This window comes from Elephas maximus, chromosome 14, assembly GCF_024166365.1.
Source record: "Elephas maximus indicus isolate mEleMax1 chromosome 14, mEleMax1 primary haplotype, whole genome shotgun sequence".
NCBI classification, from domain to species: domain Eukaryota; kingdom Metazoa; phylum Chordata; class Mammalia; order Proboscidea; family Elephantidae; genus Elephas; species Elephas maximus.
Window position 1 is genome coordinate 65,331,136 of NC_064832.1, and position 18,974 is coordinate 65,350,109.

The 18,974-nt window shown below is 34.7% G+C and overlaps 1 protein-coding gene across 2 annotated transcripts in view; it reads left to right on the forward strand.

Annotated features, from left to right (window-relative positions):
- PIBF1 (progesterone immunomodulatory binding factor 1) overlaps positions 1-18,974 on the forward strand; it is a 237,629-nt gene that overhangs the window by 102,964 nt on the left and 115,691 nt on the right. For both annotated transcript variants that reach the window (XM_049853427.1, XM_049853428.1), the window contains exons 11-13: positions 709-874; positions 5,518-5,668; positions 13,652-13,742. In XM_049853427.1, coding sequence (XP_049709384.1) covers positions 709-874; positions 5,518-5,668; positions 13,652-13,742 — 408 coding nt within the window. The remainder of the gene's footprint in view (positions 1-708; positions 875-5,517; positions 5,669-13,651; positions 13,743-18,974) is intronic.

Consider the following 18,974-nt stretch of genomic DNA (forward strand, 5'->3'; position numbering starts at 1 on the left):
GTACTGTATCTGTGTTTTACTTTTTGTTAGGACATAATCAACTTGAAGTATTTTCAAATTTATAATATGTGGTGATTCATAGGTTAAATGAAAATGTTTTTATTATTAGTTATACCTGGGATGACGAAAATGTTCCTTATTTGTGCTATAATAGACTACTCGTGGTTCTGTTCTTATCTTACTGTTTCTACATTATGTTTTCTCATAGTATCCAAATATATATGATATTTACTAATGTAAAAATTTATTTTACAAGTGTTTCACAAGTTTGCAGTTTAATGTACATATTTCATGTTCTGCATCTGACATTATTTAAACTTAGAGCAAAATATATTTGGAAACAATGTTGTAAAATTAAGACCTATGAAATATGTTGAAATAAAATTATTCTAAGCACTATAAGTGAAACTTTCTCTATTTTTTAAGTGACTTGCAAAAAAAATAATAGACAATATTATTTTTGAATGGATGAAAGGAAATAAGGGAGGAATGAAGGAAGTTAATTGGTATGGTATGTGCTCTGGACTTACAGAAGTCCATACACTTGCTTATCTAAATTATTTATAAAAGCTTTACTAAATAGATATAAATTACTAACTTTGTAAATATGGAAGGGGGGATGGGAGAAGTAGAAGTAACGTTATGTTTATATAAATTGTTGAGACTTGTTTCTTTGGAGAGGTTTTCTAACCGTTTTACTTCGTCCAGATACAGAGAACTACAACTTAGTGAGGAAAGCAAAGTGACAGAATTTCTCCATCAAAGTAAATTAAAGTCTTTTGAATGTGAGCGTGTTCAACTTCTACAAGAAGAAACTGCAAGAAATCTCACCCAGTGTCAGTTGGAATGTGAAAAATACCAGAAAAAATTGGAGGTACATGTAAAAGCTTTTCTTTTGACATTAGCATAGCCTGTAAGCTCCTTAAGTACAAGACTATGTTATTTTGAGCTTTATTTCCCCTGTAGGACTTAACACTGTCCTGCACACACACAAAAAAGAACTACGGATTTCAGAAAAATGCATACCAAAAAACACTGGAATTATTAAAAAAATGGAAAAAGTTCAGTCACAATACAAACCAAAAAAAACAAACCCTTTGCTTTGAGTTGATTCCGATTCATAGCGACCCAATAGAAGAGTAGAACTGCCCCAAAGGGTTTCCAAGGAGCAGCTGGTGGATTCGAACTGCCGACCTTTTGGTTAGCAGCCAAGCTCTTAACCACGGTACCACCAGGGCTTCCACTGTCACAGTAGCAACCCAAAATATACTATTACCTGGAATATTTTTAATAAGAATAGTGCAAAGCCTATATCAAGAAATTTACTGAAGTATATAAAGAAAGGAACTCCATCTTTCTGGACAGGAATATTCAGTCTTACACATTTTCAATTATCATCAGATAGTATTATGTGTTCACTTTAATCAAATGCAAGCATGCTGGTTGTACGTAACCCAACAAAGTATAATTCTATAGTACAACTGAAAGGAAAAGTATATAATAATAGTCAATATTTTAAAAAAAGAATTTTTTTAATTGAGAGGAAATATATATATATATCCCATTTTTAAATGTATTCTGAGTCAAGAATATTTAAAACACAAAGTAAAAGAACATTAGTACAAAATACAAAGCCCAGAAAACAGATTCACATATATTTTAAGAATTTACTCATGGTAAAGATCATATTTCAAATTAGTGGGAAATAATGGCTAGGACAATAAATGGTGCTGTGATAATCTCATCAATATTTAGAAAAAATATTTGGGTCCATACTTCACACCATATAACAAAGTAAAATTCAGATGAATTACTAAGCTGAATTTTAAAAATGAGACCATGAAACTCCTAGAAGTAAATACAGATGAAATTTTATAGTTCGTTAGTTTGGAGATGGCCTTTCTGTTGGTTAAAGCAAGGAAAGAAATCATATGGAAAATTTTTTAAGAGGAACACTTTCCATGTGTTTAAAAAGCCTGAATAACACTAGAATGAAAACTACAAAGTAATACTTGTATATGTATAGCAAAGGGTCTGTGTCCTTAATTTAAAAAAATCTTTTATCAAGAAAACATTCCTTCCTCTTCTGGATAAATAAGTGGAAAGAAATAGTAGACCATTTCCAAAAGAAATGCAGATTGCTAATAATGGGTGAAAATACCTATTTTTACTAATAATTAAAGAAATGTAAATTTTTTTACCTTTACGTAGGTCTTTTTGTCTGTCTTTAACACGCTGGCAGGAGTACCCCTAAACGGGAAACTGCATGCAGTTAAAAAATGGAACAGCCACTGTGGTGGGCAGTATGGTAATCAGTAATAAAAGCCATAAAAAATTGATCCACTGCTTTTTTTAAGTGAATTTTATGTGAAGAAATAATAGATGATGCTGATAAAGGTTTATATTAATGATGTACATCACAGCATTATGTATTATAGTAAAATATTGGAAGTAACTCAGAAGTCCAATAGAAGATAATTAGACAGTTCTCAGTATGTTATAAAGTATGCAATTTGCTACATTCATGCAATCATGTTCTAGAATATTTTAGATTTGGGAGAAATGCTCATTAAAATCATTAAATGAAGGATACAAGAATGTCTTTAGCATGATCTTGACTATGGGTTATGTGTTCAATAAAACCATAAATATACACAGTAAGAAAGATTTGAAAGAAATAGATGAAAATATCGAAATTTATTTCTGCATAGTACAGTTATGGGTGGTTTTTATTTTGTTCATTCTCCTCACTAGTCTAAAAGTTCCACAGTGCCATAAAATGGGCCTTTTTGAAATGATTGCCATATTCCAGGACCTAGCCAGAATCTGACGTATAGGTAATTGAATTGATGGTTTTCGGTAATTTCTAACCAGGCATCTGATACGCAATGAGCACTGTACTCGGCCTGATTAGGCACACAACTTTGAACAAGAAACAGTTGCTGTCTTCAAGAAGCTAACAGTTCAGGGCTTTGAACAGAGCTTTCTGCAATGATGGGAATGCTGTAATATGTATACTGACTGTCCAGTTTAGTAGCCACTAGCCACATGTAGATATTTAGCACTTCAAGTAATTGACCTATTTCATGCCTTCATTTTTCAACTCAAGTGTTCTTATGTTGGTTTTTCCTAAAAGAACAGTAAAGGTTCTCCATAAATCCAATAACCAAGTTCTTCCTTGGCTTTTCAGAAACAGTAATAAATTTAGCCATAGCAGCCACTCATACAAACGTATAATAAAAGGGAGTTCCTCATCATGGGACACTAGATGTGTGGGGAGATACCCCAAATTAAAAGTTTCCTCCAAGTTATGGAGAATTTTAAATTGTGTTTTTCAATTTAATACCTCTCTTAAAATCTCTTCTTAAAATATTTCATGAGATCCCTTCTTTAGCACCCTGATTATCTTTTTACATCTGTTCCTGCAGGTTTTCTTTCTGTGGTGTTTTTGTTAAGGGGAGTGGGGTATAGATGAAAAGTATCCGTTATGTTATGGAATAGTCATTTAACACTCTCCTTACTCATCCTCTCGTTTGGCAGGGAACTCAAAAGTATCATCAGGCACATAATTGCTACTGAGTTACTTCGCATATACTGAGCTCCATGAAAGCCCAGATTGTTTCACTGAGCAGTGATTTTGTTGGAATGAATTAATACTTTTCTAGAAGACACCTTCTCAGTCTGCATGAATAAAGCAGAAATAATGCTAAAACATGAATTTGTGATTTTTACTTTGTTCATTTTGGCTTTTCTGACCTGATGAGGGACACTAGAAATCATCCTATAAGTATTATTCCCATGCTTTTCTTTATTTATGCTCTGAAGGAATTTATTTAAGGGAAGAGAGGGGATAATGTCTTATTTACTATTGGGGTTCTTTTGATGGAATTAATTGAAGGATATAGAGTGAATTAAGAACTATAAACAGGTCTTTATCTTTTCGGCATCACAGAAAGCATACAATCACATACCTTTGTTAAGGTGACATTTGTATCATTAGAGAAAATAAGTTGTCTTCAAAATTGTTTAATTGTAGAGAACTCAGGATAATTAGTGAGCTCTATTTTTATGAGCTATTTAATACAAAAGCTTTCATAATTGTTTTTCTTATAGTAGTAGTACTGTTTTTCAATACTTACTATATTCCAGGCACCCTGCTAAGTGCTATGAATTTATCATCTCACTTAATCCTTCCAACGATGTTTTGAGGTAGGCCTAGGAAGAGTAAGTAATTGCCTGAGATCACAGCTTCTAAGTGTGAAGCCAGGATTGAAGACAAAATCTTTCTGGCTCTGAAGTAATATTCCGTTGTTTCTCAGGAAGTAGTGCATTACTTACGCTGTATTAGGAGGCAAGTGTAGCACCGCTCCATAATTTGGTCTGTACTAGTACTTGAACATTTTTGATAATTAGAATTTACCCTAGACATTAAAACATTCCTTTGTTATTAGAAGTGTCTCTCTTTTTAGTCAATTCATTATTGTCATCTTAGTGATTCCTTTAATAAGATATTATTAAGAATGTAGGATTTTTTTTTTTTTTGCTTATGCAAAATGCCACAATTTCCATGCTTCTTTACATCTCCTCTTTTTTTTTTTTTAAGAAAAATTTTCACCCTCTCTCTACAAAGACATTTTTCATACTGACCAAGGGCCCTGCATAGTTATCTTTTGATTTGTTGGTTTGAATTTGTGGCTGGCCAGGATATCAAAAATTTTAAAACCATGGTAGAAACCAAACCAAACCCCTTGCCATCGAGTCAATTCCGACTCACGACGACCCTATAGGACAGAGTAGAGCTGCCCCATAGGGTTTCCACGGCAGTAAATGTTTACAGAAGCAGACTGCCACATCTTTCTCCCACCGAGTGGCTGGTGGGTTCAAACCACCAACCTTGTGGTTAGCAGCCAAGCACTTTAACCAGTGTACCACCAGGGCTTGTTATAGGTTAAATAAGCAGTGATAGAAAACTGAGGGACTCATTATGAGTATATAGTTCTCACACACAGCGTTGTTACATTTAGACTGCTTGTAAACCTTTCTCAGCTAAGATTGCCAAATAAATAACCTCTGGATAAGTTTAGCATTATTGCATCTTTTTAATTCCAACAAGCCAGTGCTAATCACACATAGCAAGAATTGTGAGGATGGTGCAGGAATGGGCAGTATTTCGTTCTTTTGTACATAGGGTTGCTGTGAGTAGGACTTGATAGCACCTGCAACAGCAGTGACAATGCTAATCTTACTCTTAGAACTATTTTTAAGTTATAAATTTATTTTTTATTAAGCTTACATAAGGTGCTTCATAATTTCTAGTTAGAAACAACTGCATTATTTACATTAGAAATAAATGTATTTTACTTCCTCATTAGTCATCTCAATTAAGCTACTTTCTCTTAATCTTTAATTTATTAAAAAGGAGAAAAAGGCCTAAAATACTTTTTTGGTGTCATGTTTTTGTCTTAACCGCTAACTTATTTAATTCTGCTTTCTTAAATTTTTTTCTTCCACTATTAGGTTTTAACTAAAGAATTTTATAGTCTCCAAGCCTCTTCTGAAAAACGCATTACTGAACTTCAAGCACAGAACTCTGAGCATCAGGCAAGGCTAGATATTTATGAGAAACTGGAAAAAGAGCTTGATGAGATAATAATGCAAACTGCAGAAAGTAAGTCTCTCACAAATGTGTGCTTTTCTTTACTGGCACTTCAAATCTGGTATTATTGCTAAAACTGCTTTTATAGATTTCAGTAAAATATAATTGATAATCACTTTCTAAAGAGTATTTTTATTTAAAAATTTAATCTTAATTCCAGCAATTGGGAGCAAAGAAAAAGTAGGCCATATAGGATAGATTTTATCTTTTTTACCTAATTTACTCATTCAACAATTACTGTTTACATGGTCCATGGAGTCATGCAAATAGTCCTAGCCTTGTGGGTATTACTAGTCTAGTCTACCGGGAGAGGTGCTATAAACGAGAGACAGACAGTACTCTCTGGAAATACAGACAAGAACATGCATTAATTCTACCTTGCAGGTAGGGAATATCTAAGAGGGGAGATGACACTTAAACTGAGTCCTGCAGAATGAATAGAAATTCACTGAATATACTGTGTTGGGTGTAAAAGTGCATTATAGATAGTGGGACATATGCAAAAGTTACAGAAATAAGAAAAAATATGAAACTTACAAAATAATAACATCTGATGGGAAATGGCAGAATATGAAAAGGTAGAAAGATGCACAAGAGCCTATTCTTAAAAAGGAATTTTCCGTACTAAGGACTTTTACTTTATGTGTCTTAGTAAATACAATAGCAAGACCTTAAAGCAAGAGCATTGTCCTAGCTATCTAGTGCTGCTGCAACAGAAATACCGTAAACGGATAGCATCAATAAACAAGTTTATTCTCTCACAGTCTAACCAAACCTAACCTATTGCCGTCAAGTTGATTCTGACTCATAGTGACCCTATAGGACAGAGTAAAACTGCCCCATAGAGTTCCCAAGGAGTACCTGCTAGATCTGAACTGCCGACCTTTTGGTTAACAGCCGTAGCACTTAACCACTATGCCACCAGGGTTTTCCTCTCACAGTCTAGTAGGCTAGAAGTCCGAATTCAGGGTGTCAGATCCAGGGGAAGGCTTTTTCTCTCTTGTCGGCTCTGGAGGAAGGTCCTTGTCATCAGTCTTGCCCTGGTATACGAGTGTCTCCACACAGGAACCCCAGGTCCAAAGGATGTACTCTGCTCCCAGTGCTGCTTTCTTGGTGGTATGAGGTCCCCTCTCTCTCTGCTTGCTTCTTTCTTTTATATCTCAAAGGAGATTGGCTTAAGACACAACCTAATCCTATAGATTGAGTCCTGCCTCATTGATATAACTGCCACTAAAAATCCCATGTCATTAACATTATAGAGGTAGAATTTACAGCACATAGGAAAATCACATCAGATGACGAAATGGTGGACAATCACACAATACTGAGAATCACGACCTAGCCAAGTTAAACACATTTTTGGGGGACACAATTCAATCCATAACAGGCACGATATGAGCAAATCTCTATTCTGTAAAGATTACTCTGACTACAGTGAAGAAATTGAATATACATTTGGATTCCATTGCAGTTATCAGGCATTGGCCTTGGAAATGGGACATAGAGTGATTGGATTGAAGTAAAATTTTTCTTATATTAATCAGAAAAAAAAAATTATCCTTATAGGAAAACAAGGCCAAAATAATTAGAATAACTTTGTCTAGATTCACATTCAAGTTCAATTGAAGTTTATTCCCAATTTTAGAAGAATGCTGCTGTTATTTATGACTGTTGAAAAAAAATAATGTACCGTAGCAGACATCACAGTTACTGGTGAAATGTTAAAGTATTCTTTTAAAGTTAGAGACAAAACGAAGCTGGCACAATAAGAGAAAAGGAAAAAGAAGAAAATAAGAAATCAAAATTAACAAACATTTATTATGTGGAGATGATTTGATTATCTATATAGAAAACCCAAAAGAACATATTAGGCAAAATAGAATTAAAAGAATGTTTAAGATCATGATCAAGTTAAGTCAGTTGCATTTCCAAATACCACCAACAAACAAAAACTCCTGTTTTAAAAATAAGTATATTATTTATAACAGTAATATACAATATAAGGTATGTAGGAATAAAGCTAATGAAAAATGTACAAGACCCTTTAGGTACAAAATTATGAAATGTATTGAAAGATATAAAAAATACCTGAATAAATGGAGCAACTTACCATTTTTATAGTTAAGAAGACTCAAGACTCAAAATTCTTATATTTTATATGAAACAGTACAATGTTAATACTAAAAAGACTGAAAAATTAAGGATGTGTATTGTAATACCTAGAGCACTGACTAAAAAGATAAAGTGGAGCTCTGTAGCTAAAAGTTGATAAATTATGATCTCTTTAAAAATTTTTCTTCAAAAGATAGGAAATGAGCAAAAAAAGCAGAGTACAAGATAAGAAAATATTTCTGCCAGAATGATATGAAAATTACAACATACTAAAATTTGTCACGTACAAACAGCTAAAGCAGTGTTTAGAAGGAGTTGTACAGCTTTCAGTGCTTATATTAGAGCAGAAGAAAGGTATAAAATCAGTGATCCCTTGTGCTACCTAAAATGCTGTAAAAAAAGAGCAAAGTAAACTCGAAGTAGAAAAACTGAAATAATGAATATAAGAGCAGAGATCAGTGAAATAGATAACTTGACAAATAATAGAGAAAGCTAGCAATACTAAAAGTTGGTTCTTTGAGAAAAGCGAAAAAAGTAATAAACTCCTAACTAGATAAAAGTACAAATTACCAATATCAGGAATGCAAAAAGGTATGTCAGTACAGATACTGCAGACTCGTAAGAGGCCATTAAGGGAATATTATGAAAAACTTAATGCCAGTAAATTTAGAAATTTAAAATGGATGACTTCCTTTGAACATACTTCCTTTGAACAAAACTGATATGAAACAGAAAATCTGAATAACTCTATCTATTAAAGAAATTGAATTCGTTATCAAAAATCTTCTCACAGAGGAACTCGAAGCCTAGAGAGTTTTAATGATGAATTCATCATTAAGGAAAAAAATAACACCAGTCTTACACAAACTCTCTACAATAACATCAGGGGAATCACTTCACACCTTGTTTGATGAGGCAGGCATTACCCTGATACCAGACCTGACAAATGCTCTAAGCAAAGTAGGAATAGAAGGGAACTTTCTCAATCTGTCAAAAAAACAAAAAACTAAACACATTGCCGTCGAGTCAGTTCCAACTCATAGCAACTCTGTAGGGTTTCCAAGGAGCACCTGGTAGATTCAAACTGCTGACCTTTTGGTTAGCAGCGATAGCTCTTAACCACTATGCCACTAGGGTTTCCAGTCTGGCAAAAGATATCTACAAAAAACCTACAGCTAGTATTATTTTTAATGGTGAAATATTGAATGTTTTCCCTTTTTAAGTAGAGAAAAGGCAAGTTTTCTGTTTTAACCATTTCTATGAACCATTTGAGCCCTTAGCCAGTGAAAAGACAAACAAAAAGATACAAAGATCAGAAACGAAGAGTAAAATTGTATTTGTAGATTACAAAACAACTGCTACAATTGCTAAGTGAATTTAGCAGGATATATTTTTTTTTAAGGTCATTACAGTAGTCCCCGGGTGGTGGAAATTGTTAATGCACTTGACTCCTAACCTAAAGATGATAGTTCAAGTCCCCCAAAATGTACCTCAAAAGAAAGGCCTGGCAGTCTACTTCTGAAAGAGCAGCCATTGAAAACCCTATGGAGCACTTCTGCTCCTCAGAAGACACCATTAAGAAATGAATAGCCAAGCCACAGACTAGGAGGAAATAATTACAATCTTTTATCTGATAAAGGAATGGAACCCAAAATTAGAAAATCCTGGGAGAAAATATCAATGAAACAGATTAGACAAAGAAGGGATATCCAGATGTAGTAGACTGAAAAATTACCTCCCAAAGATGTCCATGTCCTAATCTCTGGAACCTGTGAATATTTTACCTAACATAGCAAAAGAGATTTTGCAGAAAGAATTAAGCTAAGGATTTTGAGAATATCCAGATTATCAGTTGGGCCCAATGTAAATCACAAGAGACATTATAAGAAGGAAGATAATGGGATGATGTCAGAGGATTTAAAGATGGTTTAAAGATGGTACACTGCTGGCTTTGAAGATGGAGGAGAGGGCCCCAAGCCGATGAATGCAGGCAATCTGTGTTGTTGTTGTTGTGTGCCCTTGAGTCAATTCCAACTCATAGCAACCGTATGGAAGCTAAAAAAAGCAAGGAAATGGATTCTTCCCCCCCTAGAGCCTACAGAAGGAACCAGCCTTGCCAACATCTTGACGTTTAGCTCAGTGAGACTGATTCTGGACTTCTGACCTCCAGAACTGTAAGATGATAAATTTGAGCTGCTTTAAGACACTACTAAGTTTGTAGTAACTTTTTACAGCAGCAATAAGAAACTAGTACTCCAGGATAAAGAACTCGTACAACTCAGTGATAAAAAGAAAATCCAATTTGAAACATGGCAAAAAGTTTGAAGAGACAGTTCACAAGAAGAATGTATGAATGGCCAATAAGCGCATGAAAAAGTACTCAACATTATTGGTCATGAGGGAAATGCAAATTAAAAACCCAATGAGATGCCACTACATACCTGTAAGAATGGCTAGAATTAGAAAAACTGACTATACCAAGTGTTGGTGAGAATGTGGAACTAGCTGGCAGTTTGTAATAAAACCAAACAACCTATCCAGTGACCCAGCTATTCATTCCTAGTCGTATACCCAAAAGAAAAGACCGCATACGAAAAGACCGCATACATAAAGACTTCTTCTAAAATGTTCATAGCAGCTTTAATCATAATAGTAAAAAAACTGGCAACAACCCAGTTACCTGTCAGCATGAAAATGGTTAAACCATCACACGTTCATACAGTGGAATCAAAACAAAACAAAATAAACCTATTGCTGTCTAGTCGAATCCAACTCACAGTGACCCTATGGGGCAGAATAGACTTTTTTTTTTTTTTTTTTTTTTAATAGGGTTTCCAAGGTTATGACCTTTATGGAAGCATACTGCCACATCTTTCTCCCATGGAACAGTTGGTAGGTTTGAACTGCCAACCTTTCAGCTAGTAGACAAGTGTTTAACCACTGCACCACCAGGGCTTCTTATACAGTGGAATACTAAATAAAGATTTTAAAAAAACACAGATTCACTGAAAAGCCTTATGCTTAGTGTAAGAAGCCTTACCTGAAAAATATCATACTTTATGATTCAATTTATATAAAGCTCTAAAAGAAATAAAACCAGTCTTTGGTGAAAATAGTAGTTACCTCTAAGGATAGTTGGAACTAAGAATTAACTGGGAAAAGAGGCATGAGGAAACTTTCTGGGGTGATGGTAATGTTTTGTATCTTGATAAGGTTTAGATTACACATGGGTATATATTTCTCACAAACTCATTGAATGCTGAAGCTAAAATTTATGCCATTAACCGTGTGTAAATTTTATTTTTATAAAAGAACCATAAATAAATATTGAACTATAGTTGATGATTTATATATTGAACTGTTTTAGAAGCAAAGTATACGGATGTCTGCAACTTATTTTGAAAAGCACTGAAAAAACTGAGATAAATTTGTGGGTGAATACAGGCATGGATACATGTGTGATAAGCAAATATAGCAAATTAATTTAGAATCCAGGTTTTGGTTATTTGTACAGTTCATTCAAGGAGGCCTGGTGTCACAGTAGATAAGCGCTTGGCAATTCGAACCTAGTAGTGGCTCTGCTGGAGAAGAGACCTGGTGATCTGCTCCTGTCAAGATTACAGCCTAGGAAACCCTATGGGGCAGTTTTACACTGTCATATAGGGTTGCTATGAGTCGGAATCAACTTGGCGACACACAACAACAGCAACACAGTTGATTCATCTCTTCCATGTATGTAAATATAAATAAAATCTTTCCAAAGAGCACCTGGTAGATTCGAACTGCAAACCTTTTGGTTAACAGGTATAGCACTTAACCACTGTGCTACCAGGGTTTCCTGGAAGAATATAGAAATTATTTTTTCTACAATGCCGTATGAAGAATCTTAAAACCATCTTAGAATGAAATACATTTACTTGTACTTAGAAGATCAAGAAACTATTCTCTATCAGTTCACACTGGAAATTGAGAATATTACTACCTTTTTTTAAATGAGTATTATTGATTGGCCAAAAATTTCCATAATGTGAATGCAAAACATTTTTTATACTGCTTCAATGAGTATAACTTGTCAAAGGTTTATGAGCTAATTGAGATAATTTCAGCTGACATGAAGATGATTGGGCTTCATTTAGTAAAGTATGACCATGGCAAATTATAGTATCCTGTTTACACTCAAATCCCTTTTTGTAATCAAATAAGTGTACTTGGATATTTGAGGAGTTTCGTTCTCAAAGATCTCATCAATTGCTAAAAAGTACAAAAGTATTGACTAAAAGCTAAATAAACTGAATATAAAAGAAAATTGGATTTCTAGTTGTCAAATTCAGTGACTTGCTTGCGATTCATCCTCCTCCTACTGGTAACCTCTGCTAGGCATTTGTCCCACTTCTCAAAACTTTGTTTTCTTGCTGTTTGAATCACCTGCCTTTGATTCTTCTCCATCACTTTTGTTGTCTCTTCTGCCTAACTGTTGTTGTCATGGTTAAGTGCCATCAAGGTGTTTCCAACTCCCAGCGACCCTGTGTACAAGAGAACGAAACACTGCCTGGTCCTGCACGGTCTTCACAATCATTGCTATGTTTGAGGCCATTGTTGCAGCAACTGTATCAGTCCATCTCACTGAGGGTCTTCCTCTTTTTTGCTGACCTTCTGCTTTACCAAACATAATGCCCTTCTCCAGAGATTGTTTCCTCCTGATAACATGTCCAAAATTCGAGAGACAAAAGTCTCACCATCCTCACTTCTAAGGAGTGTTCTGGCTGTACTTCTTCCAGTCCATAGTATATTCAGTATTCTTCACCAACACCAGAATTCAAAGGCACCAATTCTTCTTTGGTCTTCCTTATTCGTTGTCCAGCTTTTGCCTGCATATGAAAACACGATGGCTTGGGTCAGATGCAGCTTAGTCTTCAAGGTGACATCTTTGCTTTTTAACACTTTAAAGAGGTCTTTAACACTTTAAAGAGGTTTGATTTCTTGACTGCAGCTTCCATGGGTGTTGATTGTGGATCCAAGTAAAAATGAAACCCTTAACAACTTCAGTCTTTTCTCTGTTTATCATGATGTTGCGTATTGGTCCAGTTGTGAGTATTTTTGTTTTCTTTATGTTAAGGTGTAATGGAGGCTGGATGAACCTCGTAAGTATTGCCCTGAGATCATCTTTACCCTTAAACCTTAAACTGAAAGCATCCCCTGAAGCCTTCTTAAAACCAAACAATTGTTTAGCTTAACTAGTAAAGAATGTCTGCCTTGAGCATTGTGTTCTTTTTTTGAGAATTATCTATATGGGATTAAACTGATAACAGCAACTCAAAAGATTAGAAAGGAACCGTAGCGGGCAGTGAGTCTGTTAATGGGAGAGAAACAACTCAGAAAAAGAGGGGGAAAATGGTTGCACAATTGGAAGAATGTAATCAGTGTCGCTGAATTGTACATACAGAAACTGTTGGATTAGTGTACGTTCTGCTGTGTGTTTTCTCAACATCATTATTAGTCACTTCTTTTATCAAGAAGGGAAGTAGTGAATTGATATGGTATCATTATTTGTTCAATTGCATAACATACATTGCATGCAAAAAGCCTTTGAATCGTTGAGAATAAATACATTTGTATTGTTATGCTTTATGACAGGAAAACTCAATGTGCCATACGATGCAATCCCTTACACCTTTTAAAAATAAATGGAGCAAATCCAGGCAAGCACATGCTTTAAGAAGTATGCGTCTACTTACAAATGGACTGTTTGAGATTACGCATTAAATCCTTTTTAATGTTCTTATGCTCCCTAATTCATTATTATGACCTCTTTTATTTTCACTTCTGCCATGCTTTTTAAGAAGAAAAAAGATTTCATATCACATACACTTTTATATTTTCCAGTTGAAAATGAAGATGAGGCTGAAAGGATTCTTTTTTCCTATGGCTATGGAGCTAATGTTCCCACAACAGCCAAAAGACGACTAAAGCAAAGGTAAAAATCAATATATATTTGTTTTACTTATCTACTCAAGCTAAGTGTAATTACATTGTGCTTTTTGATAATGTGCAGAGTTGAGCGACGAAGTGAATTTACTTTATTCTTGGTATGCATAAATATTCATTACAAAATAAAACACAGTAAGAATCATGCATTTCATGTTTTTTAAAATGAGTTTAATGATCATTTTGGCAGAGGTGTACATTAGAATTTTCCTAGAATTAGATTCAGTGCTAATAAAGCCATTTTAATTTTATTCACCTTTTTAAAGAGGAGTTACAAAGACTTGTGTATCAACAATTTTCAGATTAAAATTAATTAATTAGGCTTCCTTATTTTCTTTATCTCTTTTTTTTTATTCACCTGCCCGTATTCATTGACATACACTTTACAGAGAGAGAAAGCATGTATAGTAATTGAAATTTTTGGAAGATCTGCTAGTTATCTAGTGAGACACTGCTTAAAGTACACTAACAGAAAATTATACGTATATTAATCAGTTTTCTGGTTGGCTTAGCTGATTCTTTTTTGTAACTCCTTTTCCCCTACATATAGTTGCTATGCCAATCTTTCTTTAACATTATGCTTTTTGCAGAAACTCTGACTGCCTTATTTGCTAACAGACCAAATCCAAATGTTTTTCCCAGATTTCTAAGCCCCTCCATAAGAGGCCCCACTTCTCCAGCCGCATTTATCTCTCTACCCAATATGAGAGTAGGTGTATCTTTTTATCTGTAAACAGTCTGTTTTCTGCATACCACACAATAGAGCATTTATCTTATCTCATTAGCTGTAGTTTCCCATGTAATTTCCCCAGCTAGTTGGAAAGTTCCTCAAGGTCACCAACCCCACGTTGTTATTTATTCACCACTGTCTCTACCCAGCACAGTTCAGGATCCAAAAAACCAAATCCGTTGCCTTCAAGTGGATTCCAACTCATAGCAACTGTGTCTGACAGAGTAGAACTGCTCCACAGTGTTTTCAAAGCTGTAAATCTTCATGTAAGCAGACTACCATGTCCGTACCAGTGGGTAGCTGGTGGGTTTGAAACCAGGCACTTGACCACTGCACCACCAGGTCCCCTTTACAGAGCAAGATACCTGCTAGTAAGACATTTCTTCATCAGAGTATTTGAAAATTCGAAACTGTTTATCTTATTTTTGTATTAATTGATTTAGATTTTTAGAGACTTACTAAGTTAGAAAAAAAAATCAGATCTAAACTCTGATACTAAGTAGGATATGGAATGTGAACATTTTATGGGAGGTAGCAAAAGAATGCTTCGAACTTGTATCTCTTCCTGGCTAGACTAAATATCTCCCAAATTGAGATCAAGGATAAATGACTAAAAAGTATCAGTTTTAGCTGGAGTGGTTAATTCTCTCTGGTGAAGATGCATGTATGTCTAAATTCCATATTACATAAGAAATTAGCTGTAGCCCCATCCCGTTTCCAGGCTTCTTGCAGTCCCTCCAAAGGTCACTGGGATATTTTGTAATTTTTAGCATACGTATCTCTGTTTTTTAGCATGGTGTTACTTACCTAGGGAAGGTTAGTAACATAGTTTTATGGGTATGAGACTTCTGTATTATTAGTAAATGATAGATAAAATACTGAAAAAATAAAGTGTGAAGGAAGATGTCCATTTTCTTCTCTATTGTAACACCTGGATTCTCTCCAAAAGAATCTTTGTCACAAGAAAGAAAAGAAAAAAAAAAAGAATTTTGCTGTTTTAAACTTGCTTTCTTTAGCCCCAAACACTGAGTTCTTCTAGAATTGAAAGCAATTATTGCTGTTACCTTTCTACTTTTGAAGAATTTCCAAAAACAGAAGTTGGTTTCTTAATATACAGAGTGAAGATTTGGGGACCCACAACTGATTCATATTCTGAATAATCTAACTGTTCAAATATTTCTGAAGATTCTATCACCAGGCTATCTGTGTGCCTTGAATGAATGCCTAATGGGCGAGCTATTAATATCTCTTGCCATCTGGTGCCAGGCATTCTTCTTATGGTGAACCAGAGGGTTATTTTGAGGAAGTGCTTCTCAGGTCATCTAAACTCAGAGAGGGGAAAGTCTAGATATCCAAAGAGGGCATCTTATTTCATGTATACATTCCTTCATCCATTCATTCAGTGACTTTTATTGAGTGCCTACTGCATGCACAACATTGATCGGAGACACAGAAGATACTTGTTTCAGAATCTGATGCATTTCTATAGTTTGCAGAATCCACATTTTTCATTCTTAATATTATAAAGAGGGCAAATGGGTTTATGCTCCCTTTATGTATAATTTAACATGAAATCAGTATGGCCTTTCAGAGAATCTATATTTAATCCTTCACATTTCAAATCAAAGCAGTAGAAACTTAAGGTGAATTCTAAAACAACACAGAGCAGCAAATGAAATGCTTGTATAATACAGTTTTCGTTATGTATAAGCTTATACCAAAATATATTAAAATTTCAAAGAAACTTATTTCCCAACTACTATAATTTTTTTTATATAATATATTCCATTCATATTAAATTTGATTCAAAACCTTATGTATTTTACAAGCATTTAGACATTTTTAGTGTAACATTTAATTGGACGGGAGTTTCTGATTTAAAAATTAAAAAACTAAGAAAACTACTGATAATCTTACCACCCAAAGATAACCATTCAAAAATTTATACAGGTACATGTATTTTTTTAACATGTTTAGGGTATTGTTACGTAGTTTAGTAGTTTATTATCTTAGAATTACATCCTGGATTTTTTTTATTATATTTCAAGATGAAGGTTTGCAGAGCACATTAGTTACTCATTAAACAATTAATACACATATTGTTCTGTGACATTGGTTGCCAACCCCACGACTTGTCAACTGTCTCCCCTTCTTGACCTTGGGTTCGCTCTTACCAACTTTCCTATCCCTTCCTGCCTTCGCGTCCTTGCCTCTGGCTAGTGTGCTCCTTTAATCTCGTTTTGTTTTATGGGCCTGTCTAATCTTTGGCTGAAGGGTGAACCTCAGGAGTTACTTCAGTACTGAGTTAAAAGGGTGTCCAGGGGCCATACTCTCGGGGTTTCAACAGTCTCTGTCAGAATTTTGTTCTACATTTCTCTCCAGCTCTGTTCAGGACCCTCTATTTTGACCCCTGTCAGAGGAGTTCTTCTAGAATTCGGTGGTGGTAGCTGGGCATCGTCTACCTGTGCTGGACCCAGCCTGGTGGAGGCAATGGTAATTGTGGTCCATTGGCCTTTGGACTAATCTTTCCCTTGGGTGTTTGGTTTTCTTCATTCACCCTTGCTCTAGACTGGGTGGGGCCAGTGGAGTATCTTAGATGGCCACTCACAATATATCTTGAATATTTTTTTATGTCATCAGATATTTTTCAAAAAGATCATTTTTTAATGGTTATCAAAAGCCTTAGTTTTTAAACCTTCTGATTTTGAGTACTGTATTGCTGTTAATACATTAGATAAAATAGCTACTGAAAAATTTTATGAGTTATTTATTGCTATCCAAGGAATATTCTGAAGTTAAAATGAGAAAATGAATGTGAAGTTCATCACACAGTGCTTGGCATCAGAAACCCAAACCTGTTGCCATCGAGTCAGTTCCAACTCATAGTGACCCTATAGGACAAAGTAGAACTGCCCCATAGGGTTTCCAAGGAGCGGCTGGTGGGTTTGAACTGCCGACCTTTTGGTTAGCAGCCATGTTTTTATGCAGATAACATGTGCCTTCTACATTTCTTTGCCAACTGTGCCCTTCCCCAGCGAGGTATTTTCTATAAGTGCAGCTATACCGATTTTTTTTTGTTTACATATTACTGTAGAAAAAATAATTAGCATAGCACAGTTACAAAAATACCTCACAGGGGAAGGGCGTGGTTGGCAAACAAACACAGGTGTGTGATAGTTGTGTAAAAATACAGTAGATGTTCAGTAAATGTTAATTTATTCTATCAGTTAATATGTTCTTAAAGTAAATTGCATAGTTGACTTTAGAAGAAAAGCCAGGATTCCAAGAACTGTCACTAGGCACAATTTGAAGTTTAGTTTAAAACCATTTTGTTTTAAAATTTTAGTGAGACTTCCTGAAATAATTAGTAGAGACACCCCTTGCACATGAAACCAGTTTCAAGCTTCACTTTCTTTGATAGCAATCAGTTCCTTAAGACATATGCTCTGATGCCAATTTCCTACAAAGTGGTAGCATAATTAGTTTTTCTAGTTTAAAAAATAACTCCCCCAAATATCTCTTGAACACATTATAATTAGAAAATAAGGTAACTCACATTTTGAAGTTGCAATGGAGATAGGAACTACGTATTGTGTTAAACTCTCTCTGGGGCACAGTTAAGGAAAGTTAAAAGGGCTTATACAATTAAAGTAGATTAAAATAAAATGAGTTCTTCCTGACTTGACTGAACTTGAAAATCTGAAGTAATGTTTTTGTTTTAGTCATGACTGTTTTGAAAATAGCAAACAAGATTTTCTGGTTACATGTTTTGGTTATCCTCTTTAATCTGCAATACTGAATGGGTGACACCCAGACACTAAGTGGCCTTAGTGTGGGCTTTTCTATTTGTTTTGGCAGGTATGAATGTGGAACTTTTCTAAAGGTTTTAAAGCTTTTCAGATTGCAAGATTTACTGCATGCTCTGTAGACCTTTTGTTTTAGTTTCCGTCTAGTTTTAAAAAGAACTTTAAGTTGAAACTTTTCACAGTAGACTGAGCTTCATAATAAAGGAAAAAATAAATGTGGTCGAGGAGACATAAACTCATATTTTCATTACATAAAAAATAAAAACTTTTTTATGTAATGAAAATATGTTTTCCTCTCTTTTATCCTCATGTATATCAGTTCTCATTTTTATCCTTGAAGAAGGTCTGTGCTTTCTTTCATTTGGGTTGGTTTTAGGAATAATGCTTCAAAAAATTACTGTTATTTCATTCGTGATCAATTTGGAAGTTTAAATCTATAGGAAACTTCTCATATAACAACAGATAACCAGCATGAGACCATTATTTAGTCCTCAGTAATTGCCCCCAGAGCAGGTGGTGCCAGACCCAACCTGAAGCTTTCTAAAGCTGGAATCATTTTGGTACATCTGCCTTTTTATTAAACCATTTTTCTTGCCATGTTAATACAGCTGTAACTGCCCTGCTAAAAGTGAAGAAGATCAAAAAACCAAAGGTTGTTTCATAGCAACTAACTAATTAGCATGCC